The sequence below is a fragment of the Buteo buteo genome, chromosome 3 (assembly GCF_964188355.1).
Source record: "Buteo buteo chromosome 3, bButBut1.hap1.1, whole genome shotgun sequence".
Lineage (NCBI taxonomy): Eukaryota > Metazoa > Chordata > Aves > Accipitriformes > Accipitridae > Buteo > Buteo buteo.
In genome coordinates, this window is record NC_134173.1 from 53,655,684 (window position 1) to 53,675,019 (window position 19,336).

The 19,336-nt window shown below is 41.5% G+C and overlaps 2 protein-coding genes and 1 long non-coding RNA gene across 4 annotated transcripts in view; 2 read left to right on the plus strand and 1 right to left on the minus strand.

Moving 5' to 3' along the window:
• The window catches only part of SDC2 (syndecan 2), a 58,846-nt gene extending 57,620 nt beyond the window's left edge, over positions 1 to 1,226 (plus strand). The window contains exon 5 of the mRNA XM_075023656.1: positions 20 to 1,226. Coding sequence (XP_074879757.1) covers positions 20 to 183 — 164 coding nt within the window. The 3' untranslated portion in view covers positions 184 to 1,226. The remainder of the gene's footprint in view (positions 1 to 19) is intronic.
• Positions 1,227 to 11,924: 10,698 nt separating this feature from the next.
• LOC142029199 (uncharacterized) lies at positions 11,925 to 12,951 on the minus strand. The gene is made up of 3 exons (XR_012649866.1): positions 12,602 to 12,951; positions 12,393 to 12,490; positions 11,925 to 12,110 (listed from the first exon to the last, which is right to left on the minus strand). It is a non-coding gene; the product is annotated as an uncharacterized LOC142029199 (long non-coding RNA).
• The window catches only part of CPQ (carboxypeptidase Q), a 168,008-nt gene continuing 161,551 nt past the window's right edge, over positions 12,880 to 19,336 (plus strand). Inside the window, exon 1 of one of the 2 annotated variants that reach the window (XM_075023657.1) lies at positions 12,880 to 13,237. The gene's annotated coding sequence lies outside the window, so the exon portion shown is untranslated. The remainder of the gene's footprint in view (positions 13,238 to 19,336) is intronic. The other variant, XR_012649865.1, reaches the window with a different exon arrangement.

Here is a 19,336-nt window from a genome sequence, read left to right on the forward strand (position 1 = left end):
TTTGTTTCTTTGATTACAGCTGTTATTGCTGGTGGAGTTATCGGTTTTCTTTTCGCAATCTTCCTTATCCTGCTGCTGGTATATCGCATGAGAAAGAAGGATGAAGGCAGTTACGACCTTGGTGAACGTAAACCATCCTGTGCTGCCTATCAAAAGGCACCTACTAAGGAGTTTTACGCGTAAAATTCCTATTTAGTGTCTCTATTTATGAGATCACTGAACTTTTTTAAATAAAGCTTTTGCATAGAATAATGAAGATTTTTTTTTTTCATTAAAGAGCCATTATGGCACCTTTATGATAAAATCCCATTGTATTTAAAACTTTTCATGTATTCCTTTAAAAATGTAAAATTAAAACTTAACATTTGCAGTGTTCTGTGAATAACAGTGGCAAAGCATTATTTTATAAAACCATTGATGTTCACTGAATCATTTTTAAAACTTTATGCATAAATATAAAATAATGAAAATTATTGTTTTATCCTATGGTTCAATGAAAGTTGTTTAATTTTTGTTGGCATGTCTCAGATTGATCTTACAAGTTAGATTTTATTTCATTAATTTATCTGTTTCCAAAAAAATGCCTTTTTGTAGTTGTCATGGTGCAATTTGTCTTCAGATAATTCAGATAACAGTAACTTTTAGTGTAAATGTAATTTTTCAGCTACGTAAACTTTAACCTCCACTTTGTATAAATTTAAGTGTCAGAATATCAATTTTACACTTTGCATTGTTTCTCAGCGTACCTGTAGCTTCAGTGACATTTGTAACAGCAAATTAATGTGTAAAATTGGATTATTACTACAAACTGTATAGTCGTGTTCTTACTAAACAAATCTCCTGTAAGGAAGATTTGGAGTAAGCTACTGACAAATCTAAGCAAACCCAAAGACTCTAACAGTATTTTGAGAAGTTGCTGCAGATTTCTATGGCCACTGTATTTGTTAATTATTTGCAATTTGAAGGTACAAGTAGGGGTTTAAATTTTTGTTCTTTAAAAATGCGTTTAAGTTGTAAAAGTCTTTTAAAGCCTTTGAAGTGCCTATGATTATATGTAACTCGTTGCAGACTGGTGTTAATGAGTATATAACAGTAAAAGAAAATGTTGGTATTTTATAAGCACAGACAATTCTAATGGTAACTTTTGTAGTCTTACATGGATAGACATAATTGTAATTTGGGAACATAAACACTACTGAATAAATCATGTGGCCTAATACTGAGAATTCCATTGTGATATACTTTTGTACGCTTTTCATTTTATGTCTGCTTGCTTATGTTTTAATGTCACAGACTACATCTAGTAGATCTTAAAAACCCAGACCAAAAAACAAAGGCTGTTGATCAGGCTGATCCTCAGACCAGATGTATTGCACAAGTGACAGAGAAAAGTGGGAATGTTTATGTCTTGCATCTGGTGTATGAGTTACGAGTCATTCAACCTTTGCAGTATATTTAATGGCAGTATTGACACAGACCTGTTTGTCCTGCAAATGTTGTTTTCCATACTGTAAAATTCAAAGAAGTGCCCGGGTTCATTTATTGTGTATATCAGTTTTTGATTTGTTGTTCAGGTTTGTTTTTTGCCTGGCCTTTTGGAAAAGTTTGGTTTATTCTGCTCGGACTCCAGCAGAAGAGATGAGACAAGTGGAGTATCTTCATAAGAGAAGAAAGAAATATTCTCAGTAGAAGAGAAAAGGCTCTGTTGCTTAGACCTCAGATAGGTGTTGGATAGAGGGACACATGGAGAAGATGATAGTCTGCCTCCTTATATTATGCTTTGTAACAGACAAATGGCTTCGTCTTCTGCTCTGTTAACCTCCTCATTTTTTATTCTTGAGATTTCCAAAATATAGGTGTCCAGGACGTCAAGCTGAACTGCTTCTCAGAAATGGCAATGTATTGTAAATAAGATCTGGTAGCTCTTCAGATAAGAGTTACCTAACTTGTATTTGTTGCTGTCCCAAGTTCAGTGGTCATTTAGGAACAAACGAATACTATCCTGTGCTAAAATATTTAATATATTGCTTTTTAAATTACTTATTCTTACTGGCAAGTTTTTCAAAGCCATACAAGTTCAACAAGTAAAAACAGGGTAAGAATTTAACAGGTATATCTTATTGTGCAATATTTAGTGAAATTCAATTAGTAAAATAACTGCTTGAAATAACTGTGCCAAGAAAAGAAAATTTCTGGCAAATGCTGTGCCACTGCTGTAAAATAAAGCATTTGTTCAAGTGCCAAAATAAAGTCTACCATGCCTAAACTAATACTTTATTTGTATAGTCTGACATCCAGTTTTTTGAAGCCTACTTTGCTTAAGGTAGTAGATCTGAATTTTCTTTAAGGGTGCAATGAATATCACTGTAAGTATAGCTATAAATATGAAACACCAGATAAATTGTCTCCTCCTTCTTCATAAGCAAATTGATATTGAGAAGCTATTTTCTTTTTATGTATATATGTTAGACTCTGCCTCTATACCTTATGTAGAGGACACTTTAGCCAATGTAGACATCTGTTGTAATTATGCAGGCTACCAAATATTATGCTTGTCTGGTTCCTCCCACATCTGCTTACAAGCAGAAGCAATAGTAAAGTTTCAGCTCTATTTCACCACTCGCCTTTTTTTCCCCTACACATCCATTATCCGCTCTGTTACATGCAGAAGAGGTTTAATGCAGAAGAGGTTTAATGTTTCAGCTATGTACACGGACTTAAAGTATCGCAGTCCTCCCACCCTCCCTAACAAAAACCCAAAACTTTAACATGCAGTAGGCACGATAGTAGCATTTATCATCTCGCGATCTCTTTGCCTTTCTGTTTTCAGTGCCAAACCGTACTATTAGGGAAAAATTCAAACAAAGCTATCATCTCAATTATAAACATTGGTTCAGTTTTCATCAGTTCGAAAACCAGGCTGATGCAGACACCCGGCTTCCAGCAACACTGTTCAGAAGAAATCGGCAGCTGAATGTGCATCTCTCACACTGAGGTTTCCTAGCACGAGTTGGTCTTTGGTTTTGCTTCCCTTTTGTTCTCCCCTTCCTGGATGTGTTTCTAGCAATACTCTGGCTACTCATGGATGTTGCTGGGCAGCTGGGAGTCCCGGTGCCAGGCTGTGGATGCTGCGCCGCCTGCCCGCAGCTAGCAGCGGCATCTCTACCCCTGGGATGGCTTTTCCTGGAGACCCTTGGCTCTTCTCTGCTGGAGCTGCTGTAGCAGCTCTGAAATTCCTCAGCAACCTGATACGGTGTCTCCTTGTGATTGATAGGCTCTAGTGTTTATCAAAATGCCATTTTGCTTTGATTTACCCTGGGTTATAAATGGTTACTTCCTCTTAGATTCTTTGCAAATGAAGCCCAATGCAAGTAACGTAAAGCTTTTGTTAAAAGAAGTCTCTTGCCTTTGCTTTATTCATGGAAAAATAACTTCAGAAGTTGAGTTCCTGGTTCCTTTGCTTGCCAGCTTTACGAGTGAATTGTAGCTCATGTTTACAGGCCGCATAGCTAGCTTTTTCTTCACTTTGGGCTTTGCACTTCATTGAAATAGGATAAGTTAAACCCAGAATTGTCCTCTTGTATCTCCTAACAAGAGAATAGCGCATTTGTAACTTTGGCTAGTTATTGCTTTTTTTTTTCCCTTGGAGCTGTGTATTGAAATGATGAACTGCAGTCTTAAATGATAGATACTATTTTTAAGCAACATACGGAATACAGGAAACTTTTGTAAGAAAGAAGTATCCAGATAAACATCAAACAAAAACTATTGGTGTGAAGGAGAGGATGATAGTGTGCTGAGTATTATATTCCTTGCTCAAAAAAGCAAACAAGGAGAAGGGAAAAGGAATCTGAGGGGAAAAAGATCTCTCAGGAAAGTATTATTCTTACAGATTGAAATAATATAGCAATTTTTTAAAAACTTGCAATCAGTTATATTTGTTACTTAGTGCTTGCTTAATCAGACTGGCATCATTGCCTTTAAGGAATTTGCAATATGTTGTCTATTTTTAATGAGCTTTAATATTATTTTTGTTACATTTAAGCTCTTGCCTGTGCGTCACAGAGCTCTGAACCTTGATGTGAAAACTCTGTGCTGTGAACTTCTAGAGCATTGCCTTTCCAAAACTTTCTTCAGGTTTGGGAAGCATGACTTTGCTGTACAGTTTGAGAAAAGATATAGCAAGTATCCCCCTCCTTGGCACACCTTCTGGTCTTGGGATGGTTCGTGGCTGGAGCAGAAGAGCGGTTTTGCTAAGGGACTGGAGCGGGAGAGGGGGGAGGCTGACATGTGCATTTCATTTCCTCCTGAGTCTTGGGCTGACCAGGCGCTGGGTTCAGCTGTGTGGGTGGGAGTGGGGGAGCTGTAACCCAACCCTGCCAGTGGAAAAGATGCTTTGCCAAGATTTCTTCCTCTGTGAAGTAAGTTGTATGCTTTTTGCTTTGAAAACAAACAAATGATAAATCTTAAGCTCAGTAGAGCTAGAAATGGAAACGTGGGCTCCTGCCCTGACCCTTGTGAACCAATTTCACATGTGCATTGGATGTGCAGAGTAGCTCCTCGCGTGGGTGGAAATCTGAAAAACCCTCCGTGTGTTTGCAGTATCTGAGCTTAGTTTCTAGCAGGGATGGGGGAGGAGGGATAGGGCCCTATGCAGAACTACAGACATTAATTTGGGGTGAGTGGAAAGAAGGCAGGAAGAGAAACTGTCCTGACAGCCCACATTTTCCACTGGAACTTCAAAGGCATTTTGTTTTCTTGAGTTGTTGCTGTCACACTGAATTTGCTCTTAACAGAGAGAACCTGTAGGCAGGGGAGCGGGCAGGTGTTGGTGTCATACGCTGAGAGACGCTCTTGGTTGCACACAGCTTCCCAGCACATCGGAGGTCTGTGCTACCTGTTGCAGATGTTGCCAGTCGCAGCTTCTGCTGGCTGCTGACCCCCCTGATTTGCAGAGGAACTACTACAGCAAAACGGGTGGAGGACCCGCAGCGTTGACCCTGCACAACTTCTGCTGCCCACAGGAGGTGCTGGGAGGGTGGCAGGAGGCAACGTCTGGGGTGCTGCATTGCACTTGGAAGGGTCTGGCTTGTCATTTGTCCATGGGAGTTGGGAAGAAACGGATGAGACATGCAACTGGGGCTTTGCAGTTGAGATGTGCTGTTGCGTATTGAAGCAACTTTCCGTTTGTTTTCCGTACTTGGGAGATGTCAAGCTTTCACTCCCCCTAACTCCTTCGATATCAAATGTGTTTATGGCATAGCCTGCAGAGCTCTTGAGTTTTTAAATTCACGTTGCAGCTTAAAAACTGTGCTGTAGTTGGGCTGGGCCTGAGGGCCGCTGTCTCTCATGGCTGAAGGTCAGGTCCAAAGAATTTCTCCAGCTTGGCAGTTCAGCCCCAGCCCAGAGTCAGAAGAAGTAGGAATGCTTGTGAAAAACTTCCAGAAAAATATTGCAAAACCTGTAAGAGTTTGTTGAAAATAAACAGAGACCAAGTTCTCTGTAGGGGGTGACTTAAATTCATTTGGATTTCTTCTGGGGCATTATGCAATTTTTTTCCCATGGATCTTTTGTTGATTTGTTGAATGCAGAGGAAGCTTCTGATTCTTTTCTATTTTTAATCCAAGTGCTGACATCTAAGGAACAGTAATTCCACCAGACAAGCTACTTGAAGCTTATCTAGTGGTGGGAAACTAAGCTCAGTGGAGGAAGAAGTTCTGTGTCCTAGTTACCCACCCACCTTGTATGGCCATATGTAGTCCTAGAGGCTAAACAAAGTTTGGTGCCCATTTTCCTGAGCTCCTGTGGTGGAACAGGAGCTTTCTCTAAACACTGCAGCTCCCCAGAGGATACCAAAGAGAAATGGGAACAGTCTTACTTTTTTATGTTTTTGTGTCATAACCTATAATACTAGCACTCATCTCCTTCCTACTCCCCTTTCTAAATATAGTGGCAGGGGAGAAGTCAACAACCATCACACTAAACAGTACTGAAAGAATGTAAAACAGCCCAAAGTTCAGTTTTCATCATTCATTCCTATAATTTTCATTACCGCAGAGCTAACAGAAGAGTCTCTTGTGAAAGGAAGAGAAGCGGAGCATGTGCTTCCTTCTGGACCAGCTCACAGTGCTAGCTGAGTTAATGCTGACTTGGGGAAAAACCTCTTCTTGGGAAGGAACAGCTTCTGAGGCCAAGTCTCGGATGGTTGAGGGCACAGCTTAACTCCTGCTGAGACCAAAAAGCTTGAATGAAGGACCCTGCCTTGACCTGGTGCCTCATTGCCAGGCTAGCAGAGGTGCCACCTTCATGCAGGTGAGGCAAGGCTGGAGGAACGGTACTAGTAAATCTTCATTATCTGAGCTCTATCCCATAGGAAAACCTTCCCTGAGAATCACAGACAGCTTATATCATTGACTACAATCAAAGCAGCAGCAAGAAACCTTTCTTTAAATCATCAGCTTTCACCTTGTTTTGCATGTGCTCAGGTATTTTCCTAAAGAAACTTGGTTTTCATTGGCTGGTAAACAAGGCAGCTTGTTAACTTGTAATTTAATTTAATCTTTACAGTAAATTTTGTACTTCTTTTTGCTCTGCAGGAGTACACACTATTTACATATTTATGCTATTACAAAGCTTAACTTCCATTTTTATATTCTAGTTTTTCCATTCTGTTATGTTAAAAATGGTAAATAAATATTTATTTACCAGCTGATTCAGTTTATAGCTTTTATTTGTTTCAACTTGCTTTTCAATGGAAATTGAGACTTCATTAAGAATGCATAAAATTACCGCTTCTTATAAAGTAAAATATACTAAGCACATCAGAACAAAGATTAGCAAAACCATTTTGACTTCAAAGCATATGTAATTATTGGAAGTAGCTTATTTACTAGGCAAAAGCATTTTTGCTAGTTACTGAATTGAACTGAGTAATTCCAATCACAATGTCTGTTAAGACTTTAAAACCAGTAGGTTTCAATCTTTCTTCTTTTCTCCCATAGGTTGGAAGAGTACAAGCTTTCCTGCTTTTTCAGCTTCTAAGTGGTTTTTTAAAAAAAAGCCTGAAAATGAAAAAAAAAAAGAGAATTTTATACCTACAGAAGAGCTGTCAAAGAGTCTAAAGTTTTCTTTTATCATCTCAAAAACTGGTTACAGGTGCTCAGCCATGTGACTTTTCTCCCAATTCATGGTTTGATTTTTGTAACAGCTCTGGCAGTAGAAATCATCAATTTTTCTCTGCCAGTATGTGCTTTTTATAACACACATTCAACGACTAAAAGCTAAGTGGAATTTTACTTCAGCCTTTCCTGATGGGACTTTTAATGCAGATTCTGAAACTCTGTAGACTTGTTCAGCTCTGGCTCTTCTAGATTCTAAGAAATACTGTACCTGTCCTTAAATAAGCAATGTGTTCTTTTACACAAGCTTTTAGTATATCAGCTTTTCACTTTCCAGCATGTGTATCAAAGGTTTCAAACTGTGATCAGACAGAATTTGCAAATTTGAGTAAGAATCATGCCATCTTCTAAATATATGCTGTAGAGGATCAGAAAAGGACTCCAAAACTTTAGTTAGTTTTAATAGTAACACATTGACTCTCTTGCAGAATCACAATTTTTGAAGTTTAAATAATTAATGCTGTATTATCTCTGCTTGACTTCAGCAGCCTGTTCAGAGTCTTGTAGTTAAACCTAGAAAGAGATATTAGTGAAGCTGGGTCTCAGAGCATGCATCTACACAGAGTGGGGAGTTGTGTCTGTTTGCATTCAAAACCTACCACTAAATAAAACACCTCTCACTTTTGGGCCTGTTCAGCTGGTAACAAGCTATTTTGGCACTCAGTTTCTGTCCATCTGTCTAGTATCCGACACTCCAAGAACACTCCCCTTCCCAATACAGTACAATGGCTGGCTGAAGCATCATTATCCAGAGAAGTCACACTCCTGCTCAGCCTCCCATCTGCCTCTGTTAGATGGATGTTTTCTTGGCTCATCCGGTACAAAGACAGCCTGTAACATTTTCAACACAGTTCAACCCAGCCCAAGCTGTGCCCAGGGAGTAACTGTGTCTTCATGCAGGGCAGTGGGGTTGTGCTGGATGTCCTTTAGCATCATAGAATCATTTAGGTTGGAAAAGACCTTTAAGATCATGGAGTCCAACTGTCAACCCAACACCACCATGCCCACTAAACCATGTCCTGAAGTGCCTTGTCTACGCGTTTAATACCTCCAGGGATGGTGACACCACCACTTCCCTGGGCAGTCTCTTCCAATGCCTGACAAGCCTTTCAGCAAAGAAATTTTTCCTTATGTCCAATCTAAACCTCCCCTGGCGCAACTTGAGGCCATTTCCTCTCATCCTACCACTAGTTACTTGATAGAAGAGACCAGTACCCACCTGGCTACAACCTCCCTCCAGGTAGTTGTAGAGAGCGATAAGGTCTCCCCTCAGCCTCCTTTTCTCCAGACTGAACAACCGCAGTTCCCTCAGCCGCTCCCCATAAGACTTGTGCTCCAGGCCCCTCACCACCTTTGCTGCCCTTCTCTGGACACGCTCCAGCACCTCCATGTCTTTCCTGTAGTGAGGGGCCTTTGAACTTGGAACTCACCGTTAACAGTAGGTGTGTTATGAAAAAAAGGGCTGCTTTGGTACACAGCAGGGTAGAGGATTCCCTTTACTAAGTCCATATATCCAGAAATAACAGATGTATTTTATCTGAATTTTTAAAAGTATCTATGGATTTAAACTTTTTTGGGAAAAATATGTGTTGAATAAGTTGAGCCTGGATTTTATCCTCACAAAAATATTGAGACAAATAAAGGTACCTAGCTGTAGTGGAGAGAGTTGCTGAAAGAAACTATAATTTAATTCCTTCATCATAAGAAAACTTATTTAGAGCAGTATTTAATGTATTTTTAATGCAAATATATGATAATTGATGTTAGGCATCCAAATGCCTTTGGTTTGTAAACACAGGAGTGGAAGAAGACTCATGTATATTGCTGGAGCATTTGCCACCCGAAGACTGGAGATCCACAGGAATGCAGAGACAGGGCTCCCTGCACCTCTGGTTTTACATCAGGTGCCCATGCTCTGCTCTCTACATATGGCAGTGTAAGTCACACAGTTTATAAGGAGAGTCAAGTGGGAACACTTTCCACCAATGCTTAACAAAACCCTTTCTGTGGCACGGCAAACCCATTGTCCCTGTAAGTAAACCTGTAGTAATCTGCAGGAGAAATTACTCTGCCAGGCTATGTCTTATTGGCAAGTTTTGCTACCAGAACTTCAGTGGGGTCATGAGTTGCTGACATTTTTATGTCCCTGGAGCATGTGTGTTCATCACTGCTTTTTTGAGGTGCTGCATGCCCTCGCTGCAAGAGGCTGTAGCAGAAGGGCTGCTGCACACTGAGTAAGGACCCAGGGCTTGCAGCTGCCAACATTGCTGTGTTCTTGGAGCATGTATACAGTGGCATTTTGCCAGTGGCTATATGTTGGCTTGTGTTGTTCAGAGAGGAGATTTCACCTTGTCAGGAGAGGCTGAATTTTGTTGGCTTACATCAACTTAGTATGAGAATGCATAGAAACTCAGGGCAACCAATGCCGACTTCTGACTGTAAACCTGTGTAGCACTGGACAGGCCCCAGCTAAGATGTGTCCCAAGCAAGCACACCCTACCAGCCCACTGCAGGCAGATGTTCTGCTCTCAGCTGATGCTGCTCTTGAGACCTGAAAAAAACAAGTCTCTGGCACAGCAGCAGAAAAGCTAGCAGAATTTGTGTGGAAGAATACATGCCATGAGGTGCTTGCTGTTTTTCTTTCACAATATCCCTACCTTTTCCCCATTCTATCCACTATTAGGACATACCTATTTGCTGCCAGGCTGCATAAGTGGAAAGACATACAAGTCAGGGTGAAGCTTGAACACTTCTTCCTAGGAAGAACTGAAACCCAGTGCTTCTTGGAAACTTAGGAATATTTCTTTTCAGCTCCTTTAACTGAAAAATAAGAGGAAATAAAAGCTGAAGTTTGCATTGATTAGCAGTCCATATTTACCTGCCTACAGTGCAAAGCAACAAAGAAAAATTTTTAAACGAGGAAAACACCTTCTAGTGGTACTGAAATACAATGTGGACCTAGAGGAGACTTTTGGGAGACTGAGTCAAAACACAGAAAATGCTTTGGTGAAGTAAATAAGTGTCATAAAATGAAAATTGAGATCATGTTTCTAAACAAGTGTAGCTGGTATATTAGTAATTCCTTCAGGCTGGTACAGTGTGCTCCCACTTCAAACACCTTTTGTGTTTGGACCTGTGCTGGCAGCTTTTCAAAGGAATCTTGTACTTTCTTCCCTCTCCCTCACCACTTTGCATAATAATTAGTATGTGAATATGCTTGTGATTTCTTCTTGTTATTTTAACACAGTCAAATTTTAGAGACTTCAATAAAGTTCGGAGCTCCACCGAAGCAGTCCTTGCTCCAGAAGCCATGCAGCCTAAACGGACTAGAAAAACAAAGCACAGTTAAATAGCATCATCCATCATCCCCATTCTGTGCAGGGAGAAGCATGGTATCAAGTGACTGTCCTATCAGAAGAGATTCAGGATCCATTCAGGCAGTATCCTGTGCCTAACAGCACACTCCACCAGTTGCTTCACATACTGTATAATAGAAGGTGAAAAAGATCCAGCAGTAAGAAGTGTCATCTGTCCTCACATTAGATTTCATTCCCCTTTCCAGCAGTTAGATACCGGCTTATTCCCTGAAGCACCAAATTATAATCAGATAATTCTGATTATTTTTGACATTCATATATATCCAATCCCTTTCCTGAGTATTAAGTTCTTGACTCTGACACTGTTCCTACCAGCATAATCACAGCAATCTTGTAAAGATACATCCATATGGGGACCTTCAAGCACCTGAATAGTCTAATGAGTTCAGAAGTATGCAAGATGGATCACATGGGTGATTTCTGGATGCAGGGGGGGGGGGGGGCTAGGATTTTGCCCAGCATAGTAGCTTATAAAGTCTGGGAAACTGAGCACAGGTCTCCTCAGCTCCAGCCTCTCCCTGATTTACAATTACAATCCTGAGGAGGGAAGAATAGCAATCTGAAAGTCCTGAAGCTGCAGACTAAAGGAAAACAAAACTATGCATTTAGTGAATAATGCAAAATATGAGAAAATAATGTAAGAGATGGGTGTGATGGAAATACCTTTCCTGAGGCTAAGTCGGTACTGATGTGTTTCAAACCCATAAACAGATATGTGCATGTTGCTGGCTAAAGAGGCTTGGGGGGTGGAGCTCTAAGTTTTGTTGTTATGTCTCCACTTGCTCTTACTTATTGCTTCTCAAGGCAAGGACATGAGCAGCGTGCTCTTTTCCCTCTAACCTGGGATTAATGACAGCCATACCAAGATTTCTCCACCCTTCTGACTATTTGATGACGGGGAAAAAAGATGGTTTATTATCACTCGTCCTTCTGATTCCTTGGCTGTGGAGGATTAACAAAGCAAGCTAATTCAGGAAAAATTAATGGGAAACAAGTTTTGAAAAGTGATTTAATTGTAAAGGGAGCAAATGAAGAGAGAAGGAATCACTTCCAGGAATGAACCAAAATCCTAAATTCAAATACTGCAAGTACAGTTTTACATGAGCTTGTTCACACAGACCTGTTCCGTGTTCTCTCTCTCCCTGGAAGCAAAAAGGAAAGCCATACATTGGCAGTGAAGTTCAAGACGTTGTGGGTGCAGCAGCCACCAAACTTTGGGGATGGAATATTTTCTTGCTTGACTTACAGCGACACGTTTATAACTATTTAATCACTGTGTATAATCTCTTTCCAGAGATACAGTCCCAGATGGACACTTACAGCTTACATGGCACAGTATGTGAAGAATATACAGCATGCACAGGCAGATCTCTAACAGCCATTTCCTTGTGCAACATTTTTATTGAAACAGTTATTTTGTTACCCTCAAGGAACAGGACTCTGAAGGACCGCAGCAGTTTGAGAAAGGTATTGTTGCATCCCACTGCCACGCTCCATGATCTGTATAGCAAAGGACACAGCCCCAGCTGCAAAAATGTACCATCCAGACTGTGCACTGAAAAATGCAAGTGAAAAATACAAATGAGTCACCTCAAATAAACGGGTGGAGGAGTCAGGTTGGCAGGGACAGCCATTATCTTATAATAAAGTGTGTTTCGAATCCCTCCTCAAGGTACATGCCCATGAAGCTCATTAGTATTACAGTCTTTTCACGTAGGTAGAAAGTTCATGAATATTGGAATACTGTGTTGAATATTAGAGGGAAATTATTCACCGTCTTCCTGCTACAGCAGCTTTTTGGAAATGCACCAAGGTCTTTGATCCTAAAACCACTTACCTATAAGCACCTGGGTAGTCCCGTTGACTTAAGTAGAATCAGTCGAGAGCTTCAATTCAAGTGTTTGCAGATTAAGACCCACGTTTGCATTTTCAGACCTTATTTACAGAAGAATTTGCACTCATTTACCCAAGTGTTTTTTTAAACACTTTATTTAAATGAGTGCAGTGCTGTGCAGGAGGCCGCCACGCAAGAAGCGGTGGCCCTACCTCGGTTGCCAGCGGTGTGAAGGCAGCGACGGCTCTCAGCGCGCTGGAAACCACCAAAGAATGACACGTCCTGCGCTGGAAACCACCAAGGAACGACACGTCCTGCCACATTCTTTAGTACCCAGGCAGAAGGCCGCTGCCACCACGCAGGCAGCGGGAAAGCCTCCTCACGCTTCACCTGTTGGCTGTACGTCCTCGCCCCACTAACAAAAACGCCACCCCGTGGAGCAGGCAGCCCCCTCGCACCGAGGGGGCTTCTCCCGGGGAAGGGCGGCTGGTGGTGGTGCAGGGGTGGGAGTTCGTAGGCCTCACCGAGAGGCCGGCATCGGGCGGGAGGGCCCGGGCCGGGCCCGCCTCGCTTCGCCTCGCCTCAGAGGGACCGACGAGGCGCTACGGCCCGACACGCCGGCAAGCGGGGGGACGCCCGGCCTCGCCCGCAACGCAACGCAGCGCCGGCCCCGAGGCGGCTTCCACGCGGCTGCAGGCGGCCTCGGCGCTACCGGCCCCAGCCGGGCCGGGTCGGCGGCCCGCCCCTGCCAACCCTCGCAGCGGCTCCTCCTCCCCCCGGTCCCCGCCCGGCCGGGCGGGCGGAGGCGGTGCTGGCGCAGCGGCTGCCGCCCGATCTGCACGGGGAAGGTGCGTGTTTGCTCTGCTCCCCTCCTCCTCCTCCTTTTCCGCCTCCTCCTCCTCCTCCTCACAGGGGGCCCCCGCGCGGGAAGCGCTCGCCCGGGCTGCTCTGCCCCTCGCCCGGCTGCAGCGCTCTCCCCGGGCCGCTCTCCTCGCGGGGGACCCGGCTGCGGCTGCGGCTCGGCCGCCTGGTTGGGGTCGAGGAGGGGCACGCAGGCCGCCATCACCGGCGCCTCGGCGGGACTCAGCCCCGTCTCCTCCTCTTGCCGAGGCCTTGCTTTAAAGCGCTGCCAGCATGCGCTGGGGTATGTGTGTGTGTGTGTCCCCGAAATGGGGCCTTCAGCCTCGGGCGCTGCCCTGGGTCGGTGGGCTGGAGTCCCCCGGCCTGGCAGCGGGGCGTCGGGCCCACCTCGGGCCTGTCCTCACGCCCTTCTCTGGAGGGGGAAAAACACCGGCTTGGTCGCCCTTCAGCAACACGGGCGCTCCATTGCATGGCGAGAAATGCCTGCTTCCCCTCTGGTTCCTTTTAATCTTTAATTATTTATTTAATAATTAAACGATTAATTTAGAAATGGTTTAATAATTAAGCAAATATCGGCCCGCAGTTGGAGCTGGCCGTCACGCACGTGCTCGGGGGACGTGTGGCCGGCGTTAGGCGAGGCACGGTGCTCTGCCGTGATCTTGAAACCGGCAGAGTTGACAGCAGTCGCTGACTGAAAGCTAAGCCGCTGCAAATGGGTAAAACCCATAAATACCAGATGGGTGCATTAGATATTTAATTACATTTTATGGCAGACTTCATAGTGAAGAGGTCCCAGCATGTAAAGTGGTTTAGTGCTTCTGAGTAGGAAATCCTAGTAACTAGTACCCGTTAGATTTGTTTTGACAGGATTTTATTCTTCAAAGACTACCTTTTTCAAATTCATGCAAAAGGGAAAAGTATGAGAGGCATTTTTATATATGTATATACATTTTTTATGTATGTGTATATGCATATACATATTTTATAGAAGTACTAAAATATATATGAGGGAGAGAAAATCGACATACAAAAAAATGAAAAAAATGTAAGTTTTGCAAGCTGAATCAGATTTTACTAAGGAAGCATTAGATAACAGAGGAGCCTTTTGAATCTAGTGGTTATGTCTGACAGGTTACAAGTCTGCTCAGAACTGCTGAAGAGAAAATTCAAAATACAAGCACCAGATTTCTGTTTCTTTGTTGATTACATGTTTCTTCCTTAAAACTGCAGAATTTTTGGGACCTGGCTTTCTTAAGTGCTGCATGAGCATCCAAAGCACCTGCTCAGAGAGGGCCATGCATGTGCAACACCTGAAATCCTGATTTCTTGTTTTGTAAGCCTTAGTTTTCAAAATTTTGCCTGTCTGGTTTTCACTCTGTTCAAAATTAGATTAATTTTTACTGTTTCTAGAGATAGTTCCACATCTGCTCGCCCTTTTGTATCAAAAGACTGTAAGAGTGTTGTAATCTGTCGATGAAGGGGAAGCGTGTGGGTGTTTCTTCTTATAAAGCAAGACTTGGTATGACTGTAGAACAGATTCCCTGTGTGGGAATGGAAAAATTGCTCACATCTACGTCTATCTAGAATGTATCTTTCTATTTTAGCTTGAGAAATTCATAAGATTTAAGCTAGGGTGAGAAAAATTGGCCTTGATTTTGCTCGGGTTATTTTTCTGGGAGGATGAAAGCTGTTAATAAAAGTCTTTCTCACGCTTACCTACAATCACTTCTTAAAATCACCAGTCTTGTCTGGTGCTCCCTCTGTTAGATTATTACTTTAAATAAAACCTCAAACACTTCTTTCCCCAAAGAAGCCCCACAAAGCCTGCCATATCCCTGAGAGTTCTTACGTCCCTTGTTTCCTTGTAATTTTTGACTAATTTCTTTAGACTTATCCACTCTATCTTGAATAGCATCTATCAATTGTGCTTGCAATCAGTTTTACTTTACCCAAACTTCAATCTTTCAGATGAAGTCTGTGCGGATAAACTTGGATCAGAGCCACTGCAGCTTTAGAGATTCATACAAAGCCTTTGTCTTAACCAATCTTGTTTCTTGGTGTTTTAAATATATGTAATTCTTTTGAACAGCAGAGCAATGAGATAGTAAATCAGATAAGAACAGATTGCAAATCTGGGCTGGGGAAGAACAACCTGGCATTGACCCCTGTTGGGAGACATCTGTCAGTAAAAGCTCATATAAATTCTTATTTGTTTTATAACATGGTTTTGCAAATGCCTGCATGTCTTTAATGCCAAATCAGGAAAGGAAGCAACTTACACAGTCTCTTATTGTTGATATAATTGCATGAACTCATAATGCACATGGGATTCTTTTATCTATTCCTGCTATAGCGTGTAAAACTTTCTTGTTTAAGATTGAAAACTTTGTCCTGTCATTTTTTCGTTCCTTTCCAGTTGTGTGTGGATGAAGATGAAGGATGGCAGTACATCTAAGAGATAGCAGCTGCAGGGGTGAAATATTTTGCTTAAAAAAGTACTTTGTGTGTAGAAATGTACAAAACGATTACAATCTTGAAGCTCTACAGTTCTTTCTCTTCTGTCTCGACAGGAAATATTATCTGTCAGAAACTGCATTGCAGTAATCTTTCACGTTTTTGTTACCAAATGTCTGCAATAATCTCAAAGTAGTGAAATAAGTGTAAGTTCTTTCTTCAGTTGACCCCCAGTCACTTACATTTTCACTGTGATGTCAATAGTGAATTTTTAGCTCTGATTTTCTGATCTCGTAAATGCCAATTACTTGATTAAGTCAGTATTTCTGACAGAATCTGTGGAGGATGCTCTGCTTTTTTTTGTTTTGATTTTACAATAGGAGAAAAAATTGTATGTCAGCTTGAGAAAAATGTTAACATTGTTAGCCTGTAGTTTTAAGAAATGGTAATTTGGGTGCCTTGATCTTATAAGAGCCTTGATTTCTGTTTTTGAAACAGAGAGAATGGACCAATGGTGGTGGTAGTGGGGTATTTATTTATTTATTTATTCATGTGGTTTTTGTTTGTTTGGTGTTTTTTTTTTTTAAATGGAGGGCATTCAGACACCCAGCTCATTTGGATTCTTTTTTCTGTCCTGGTATTAATAATAGTAATATTTTCTCAGAGTCTTTTGAATCTAATTAACATAGACCTGTTTGATGAATTTTCTCCACAGTGGGTGAGAGAAAAAACATGAAAATCCCTTTGGTGCTGTTGCTGCCAAGAGGGAGTTGATAGAAGTATCTAATGAACAGACATACGGATTAAAATGCATCTCTAAGAAGTTACGTATTTTGGCAAAATGTTTCTCTCTACTACCCATTGCAATCAGAGGTGTGGTAAAAAACCTATGATCTTAAAACCTGACTTTAAAAGAGACTAATGCTGTTTTAGAAAAGAAGAATTCCAGTCAAGTTTATCTCAATTCTCTAAGATAAAGTTAAATCAATGTTTTTTTGTGTTATAGTGAGAGGAGGTTAATCTCAGGTCACCTCTCATAGACATTTCTTACATCATAGGATATATAAACAACTAAGATTTACTTTAAACTTGCCTGAATGACCATCCTGCATTCAGTACAACAGTGACGGTTTCAGCCAGCTCAGGATTTGACCAAGCCTGTTTTGTGACCCCACAGATGCAGCATCTTGTGCAACTGAGAATTGTTGTCACCCTTGTGAAGGCTGTTTTAGTACTGATGTGAGAAAACAGTTCTGGTTTTAAGTATATGTGTGTTGGGGTTTTTTTTGCTTTCTTTTTCCTCCAGTTGCTGGTTATGGTGTCTGATCTTTTACTTAAATGTAGTGATAGCACATTTCCTGCCAGAAGTCTCTGTATGAAAGGGAATGAGATCACTTTTCCACCCTCCCACAATTTTTCTAGCTTTCATCTGCTACATGTATATTGATATCCTGTGCCTTTAATTTTTGTGTTAGTTTTTTTCAGAGGCACTTGACTGTGAATTTACATAAGACGAGTGAGTCAAAAGTAATTTTGTGTTTCAAGTAGCCCTGCAAAAGGGGCTTATGTAATATTATGCATGTGCCAATAGACATTTGAGAAAGAAAAGTGCTTTTTTGAGGCCTTAAAATGAGATCTGAGCCAATAGACTCTGTTGGGAAAGCATCCACTTTTTTATCTGTAACTTTTGAAGACAGAAGCATAAATTTTATTTATCTGTAATGGTTTCCCTTCTACTCTCCACAGGTTTTGAGATTAGCATTTCTGATCTTGTTGATTTTTACTGTTCTGAATCACAGGGCTCACCTTCTAGTGCTCTCTCTGGTCATGTTCTCCCATACAAAATGCGAGCGCTCTTCCATGGCAGACTGTGTAAACACTTCTTGGAGTTTTAGTTTAATGAAATTATTTATTGCTTTGGAAGCAGAAAGAATTGGAAGTTACTAATTTCTTTAAGATTGATCATATACTGCAGTAGACTATTAATATTTTCTCTTATGACAACTAGGTAAGGCAGAAAAGTACATTACTAATCTCAGGTAATGTATTCAGTGCTGCCGAAAAATACACAGAGCAGACAATTTCTACCTCGGTGATGCACTGTGAGATACCCTAGAAGGAAAACAAAGTCAGCTTGATTTTAATTACTTCTTCAGTTTGATTGTCTTGAAATAGTTGTTGAGTAAGTAATCTCTAGAGGGTTTCCAGAAGCAAAAAAGTCTCAGGAATAGGCTTGGAAAACTCTGTGCAAGCTCTGAGTTACTACCCTTGTCTAATTTACCTGCAGCTGCTGCGGAGGCTTCCATCCCAGCCACCCACCTGTCCCTTGGTCAGTGATTCTCACCCAGGTAGCAGAGGTAGTGGAAAGAACAGAGCTGTCTGCTCTTCAGGCTGCAGGGACTGCCACAGTCCAATCTTCCTTCAAGTAGTATATCCCCATTTTCTTTTGGCAGTAACCTACTGATACTAATGCTCATGATTAATATCTGCAAACAAAGAATAAATGTTTTTCAATGGATTGGTTCCCAGAACCAACTTGCTGCCTGACCATATGGATGAGGTTCTGGTGCAAGTGAATGACAGTTTGGAGGGCAGAGCCACTGTAGCTGGGACCTAGATGGACTTAAGCCACAACTGATCAAAATCTTCTGTTGCCCAGTCCATAGGCTGGTAAAGTACACCTACACTGATTTTAATATACGGTACTACTGCAGCTAAGGTCTGTGATTCATGCTTCATTTTGGACTTAACTCTTATAGCTGAAGAGAAAACTTGCAGAAAGGGTGGTAGTGAGTTTGAATATCTCCGAGTAACTGAATGTGGACAGATGTGCTTGTTTCCAGCAAGTGATGCTGCCCAAGTCAGCAGATAGATCTTGCTTTGCAGTGCTATCTGGTGTGCACTATAGTCGTGATTATTGAAAAGACATGGCATAGCCAAACACAGCATATCCAATACGAGTGGATCATATGGGGCTTTTTGGTAGTTGTCCAATTTTGGACTGTTCTGGAAAATGTGGTGTTGAGAGAGGAGAAGGTGGTCAAACTGGAAGAAACTTGGAGACAACAGCTTATGCTGAATGTCAAAACATCTCTTAAAAGTTTTCTGTGCTTGTAGCAGGTGACAACGCTGTCTTTAGCCTCACGTCTAAATTTTGACTGGGACAATGAATTTTTTGTCTCATTGGAAAAAGAGGGTGTCAGAATAGTATGATTATCTTTCTGTGTTTACATCTGGCAGTAGGTGAGCTGAAAACTCATTCACAAATCATTTTCCCTAGAGGAAAAGGTATTTCCCACCTCTAAGTGGTGTTTCTGTGAGCAGTTCTCTCACTGCTCAAAGTAGGTCTGATTTTTTGGCCCAGAATATTGGTTTTGAATAAAAATAATCCTTTTGACACAACAACATGAGTTATTTTGTGTTCGTAAGCGAACAAGACTTTATGCTTTCTCTAGTATTTTGTCATGGCTAGAAATGATACTTTTTTTTCCGCACATCATACTCTCCCATCTGACGTTATCTGTGAAACAAATTTATGAAAATTGCTTTATGGTTTAAGCTTTTGGTCTGGAAGAAGCCAATGCGTGGTTTAAGCTTTATTTGAAGAGCTGTTGTTATGAATAGTGATATAT